Source organism: Brachyhypopomus gauderio, unplaced genomic scaffold (assembly GCF_052324685.1).
Source record: "Brachyhypopomus gauderio isolate BG-103 unplaced genomic scaffold, BGAUD_0.2 sc196, whole genome shotgun sequence".
In the NCBI taxonomy this organism is placed as follows: domain Eukaryota; kingdom Metazoa; phylum Chordata; class Actinopteri; order Gymnotiformes; family Hypopomidae; genus Brachyhypopomus; species Brachyhypopomus gauderio.
The window spans coordinates 122,653-127,652 of NW_027507017.1; the positions used below are offsets into that span (position 1 = coordinate 122,653).

The 5,000-nt window shown below is 47.2% G+C and overlaps 1 protein-coding gene across 1 annotated transcript in view; it reads right to left on the bottom strand.

The window, feature by feature from the left end:
* zfhx3b (zinc finger homeobox 3b) overlaps nucleotides 1-5,000 on the bottom strand; it is a 41,892-nt gene that overhangs the window by 22,008 nt on the left and 14,884 nt on the right. The window contains exon 3 of the mRNA XM_076995355.1: nucleotides 2,595-2,702. Within this exon, the coding sequence (XP_076851470.1) occupies nucleotides 2,595-2,702 (108 nt within the window). The remainder of the gene's footprint in view (nucleotides 1-2,594; nucleotides 2,703-5,000) is intronic.

Genomic DNA, 5,000 nt, shown 5'->3' on the forward strand with positions numbered 1-5,000 from the left:
GCCTGCCGCCCCTCACCCCCTCCTGCGGGGGGCGCCGATGCTCTCTATCTGACTCATTTGCAAAGCAGCTGCTGTTTTGCTGTGCTTTTTTATTCTTGCCAGCCAGGTTCTGTAACAAGTGCGACATGGAATGAGAGCAAAAAAACGTCTAGAATCTTAATGACGGAGTCTAATAATGCGTCTGAGACGACACGCCTGGCGTCCGCACTCAGATGTGCCTCTCAATAACAGGTTAGCCCGGTGTCTGAGGCTGCTGTGTCCAACCAGGCACCCACGACATCTCTGCCCTGGCACATTCTCAGACATGGCTCCAGCCAAAACGGCAGTGCCTGTGTTTACTAAACGCACTCCTCTGGCCCCTCCCCCTCTCCCAGTAGCCAGGGTTACAGGGCTCTTCCTCAGTCTTCACACACTGTGCTGTCCGTCACTCAAATAAGTGGATTATAAATAGAAGAAACTGGGAGAAGGGGGGGAAAAAAAAGCTCTAGCTTCCGTTAAACAGTACCAGTGTGTGAGATCACAACATGGGGTTCTCACCTTCACGTCCCCCTCCCCATACACACACACACACACACACACACACACACACACACACACACACACACACACACCTTCCCTGCACCTTTCTTCAGACATCAAACGGCACCCTAGACCTGGATCACTAATGCACAAGCTATTTTTAACTAAGTGTTTCTAATAAGCTGCTGGGTAGGTTGTGAATTTTTCATATGCAAGCACATCTTTCTTTTGTGAAAACACAGAAACACTCTTATTTGGTGATTAGCGACTGACAGGGGGAAGGAAAAGGATTGAATATTCTTGTATCAAATTGCATGGCTTTCAGAAACAGACACGGGGATCCTAATATGATGAGACATCCTTAGCAGCACCACAGGTATGACTGAATTATTAATCATGCAGCTCAGTTTTGTGCTTTTTAAAGTGCTTTATTTTGATGTGTTAAAAATATACTTTTAGCCATTTTCAGGCAGACATGCATATAATTATGTCTACCCATCAAAATGTAGTGCCACCAGTTCAAAGAGCACAAACACAACTTAGCCTCGTTTAAAATAAAAGTTGAAATATGAATAACATTTTATGAAGATTTGGTTTCAAAAATGGCAAGGAATGTATTTTTTGGCATACTGTGAATTAAAGACAAATCGCACAGTATTTCGTTTCGAATTCAGTGTTGAAGCACATGCCATGTGCCGGTGGGGGGGGGGGGGGGGGGGGGGGGGTGGTTCCTGGAGTGTCCAGGGACGAGACACTCTCCCCTCTCCTGATCTCATGGTCTCAGCCTCGGCGTGATAGTCGGGCAGAATCAAACAGCTCCACACATTTGGGCAGCGTCCCCTCGCTGTTTGCTTTTCCCCCATGGGAGTGAACTCTCCCACTCTCACTACTTCGTGGAACCCATGGAGCTCACCCTGAGTAGCTGGGCTCATATTGTACCTCTCTGAGATCTCAGCCAGCACAAAGTCCCAACATTTAGTAAACTATGAATTTGTGGGAAACGGAGAACTGATGAAGATGAGAAGGGTTTAGCCAGTTCTGCCATTTCAGTTGTATCGCAGGACTCCACTACCTAGCCTTGGGTCTTCAGAAAACAAACTTGCCAGATCTTCATTTTAGGATATCAAATAAAAACAGCAAACCGCAGAAGTGCACAACAGCTAACGGTCATGCAGGCCGAAGCTGCCATGGAACATCAGAAACATCTCGTTATAATTGTTAACCTTGATGCACTCCAGCCATGAATCATGGTCTGATTAAGTCTTCGTGTTCCAGATGCAAGTTTCTCTGGGCCCCCCTGAGCAGTTGGCCGTCTGCTGCGGTGGGTCACATGACAAGCAGAGGTGCTCTGTCATTGGAGGGTGAAGGGTCTCGGTTCCTCTCCGTGTCCTCCAGCAGAACAGAGAGAGAGAGGCCCGGGCCTTGCCCCCCCAGTATGTGTTGCCCTGGGCCCGGCCCGCCTGCTCAGCCCCTTCACCCAGACACCTCCCACCCTCCACCACCTCATACGGGGAAAAACCAGATTTACGGCCCGGGCCGACCCTAACCTGACACCTCCACCTGCCGCCTACCACCACCACTCTCCTGCTCTCCTGAAAAATAGCCCTATCTGATAGCATTATTCAGGGTGTGTGTGTGTGTGTGTGTTGTGTGTGTGTGTGTGTGTGTGTGTGTGTGAGGGGCACAGTCACATGGAAGTGCTGTAACTATGCCCACAGGTTCTAAAGAAACCTAATGTGTGTTTTTTTGGTCACTTGACCAGATTAGCCAAATCAGGGCTAATTTATAAGGGAAGTTCAATGAACTAATTCTTCCAGAGTTAGAAGCAAAACCCTTTTTAATTAAATTGAATTCAAGGAACTTGGATCATCAAAACCATATTTAGTAAAGGGCCCTGAAATACTTGTAGTAAAAGGTGTAATTACTTAATGAACAGCAGCACAAAAGGCTGAAGAGAAATAAAAATATTACTAAGTAAATGTAAAAATGAGCACCTCCCCCCTCCCCCTCTTATGTGACCCCCCCCCCCCCCCCATTCCACCCCCCCTTACAGAGAGTTGAAAGACAGGCCTTACCTGTGCCTTTGGTGAGCTCCTTCTCCCCCCCACTCTCTCTGTCTTTGGTTTGGTCCTCCTGGTCTGTGGTGGTCTCACTGGCAGCCTCCACATCCTCACTCAGCTCCCCTGAAGGGGGAGGAGAGGGCGGGATATGTAAATCACCACTCCATCAGAATTGGTGGAAGCACTTAAAGGGACGGCGGCGTTTTTTTCTATAGGAGCGTACAACAATTACATCCGCCCGATGCACATTTATAAGACCGTAAGACAAAGAGGGCGGGGTCTGTTCTCTCCCCTCCTATGCTACCCAATTAACATACAGGCTTCTAATTTCTTTTGATTATTCAAATCTGGTGATGTTTGTTTGTTTGTTTTGTGGTCATAAACACAAAAACGCATTTCTTTTTACTTGATTGAACGTGATCATTTTTGTTGTTTTTTGTAATTATCTTTGTTGTTACTGCCATAATTTTTATTGCTTTTTTCTATTTTTTTTTAATAAGCCCCAACTCCAGGGTTATAATTCTTCATTTATGCAGGACCATGACACAAATATCTTTATGGCTTCCTCTGTTTAATACGTACATAAAACTGCAGAAAAACCGCACACATGTGGTAGAGACATACACACATTTTCCAAAGCGCCCCGAAGCAGACAGGAAAAATAACTGTGTGAAGAGTGCTATTCACCAGAGGAGGGGCTCAACGCACTCAACTCACTCTTAACTACAGAACCAAGCGGCCATACACACCACTCACACCAATACTCCAGTACTGGGCTCACATCATGGCTACCATATATATATATATATATATATATATATATATATATCATGAATATTTAAAACCGAACCCACAACTCATTCTATTTTGCCAAGTCAAATGCAGAAATCCCCTGTAACCATCTTAAAAGCCCCCTGTTCAATACATCAGCCCCACTTAAAAGCAGTGAACTCCCACCAATGGATCTCCGATAATGCCATGTGTAAGTAAGAGAGAAGATGCTGAAAAACAGATAATAAAATGGGCATCAATCTTTTTTCATTCCTCCCCAGTGCCCTCCCCAACGCCCCTTTCCTGGGCTGGGTTTGTTTAAAAGTAGCATGGCAAGCACGCTGCTACCATTGATCCGACAACACTAAAGTCTGTGGCCAGTCAATACACCTTATCAGTTATTACACAAGTCAGCTAATTCTAGCAAATGTACTTAAAATGTTCTTTTGAAAATCCCGTACCCCCCCCCCCCCCCATCAGGTGGGCTATTGATGTATTGACAGTGCAACAACAGCTACTGAAATCTCCTGTTCAAATATTCATCCCCCGCAGCTAATGTGGGGTCCGCCACTCCATCATCGCCCTCGCTGCACTCAAAGCCCAAACTCCAAACAGTTTTTACTGCCCAGTAATGTTCCAGCAAGTTAAAGACCCACTTGGGCCTCCCAGACCAAAAGGCTGGGCCAGGAGCTGCGGCACCAAACGCCACCATATTAGCCGTAAAACTTTATATTCCTGAGCTTCATCTGCATATGGTTTCTACAACAGCTAAAACACCAGGGTCCATTCATGTCTCCTCAAACACACCCGCACATGTCCGTCACCAAGGACTGAGCTGTCACTAACGCCGTGTCTCGCCGTGGTTTGCCGACCTGTGCAGATGTTCCCGCCTCCTCTACCTGCCGCTACGCCACGTACGTGTGTTTTTCGTAACTGTAGTTTGTTGTGAAGCATTACCGTCTTCGTGGCCTTGCGCTACAGTAGGAACATGTTATTCTGTTTGGGTCAGCTGGGTAAATTCTTCATACTCCCATGGCCGGGCCATCGTCTCCCAAAGCCCATAATCGCTGTGGTTCAGACAGCAGCGTTCTGCACGAGACCATAATTAAGGACAATCAGGTCCGATTATACAACAAACAGCCGGCCCCCCTTGGGCAGCGAGACTCGTGCGGGACTTCCTCGTGCAGGACTCCTGGCTGCGGGACACCCTTGTGCAGGACTGTCTCACGCAGAGCTCCCAAACCTGCAGATCCTCCTCCAACACCAAGAGTATTGTTCTTCTTCTTATTCACCAGGAACGTCAAACACACTCGTGTTTAACCGGACCCTTTGTTTTTCGCCAGGATTTGACGGTTGCTAAACAGGTTCTGCTTGGCTTTATAAATATCATTGGCCACTCTTATTTCTAAGTCGATTCCTGTTGTTCTGAAACACAGCGGCTCGATAGCGTGGAGAGGCAGGCAGGTCCAGTGAACTGGGTTCGGGACCCCTCCTCCTCTCCTCCCCTCCCCTGTTCCGTATGGAGGAAGCACCTTCGACTCAGCAAAATAACGACGCAGGTATGGATTACGTTGTTAGGCCTTATTGCTCAGAGTGGACTGATCCTGTGTTTAAACGAAGGTATTTAAGGGGAACGACCGGCTCTCCAGT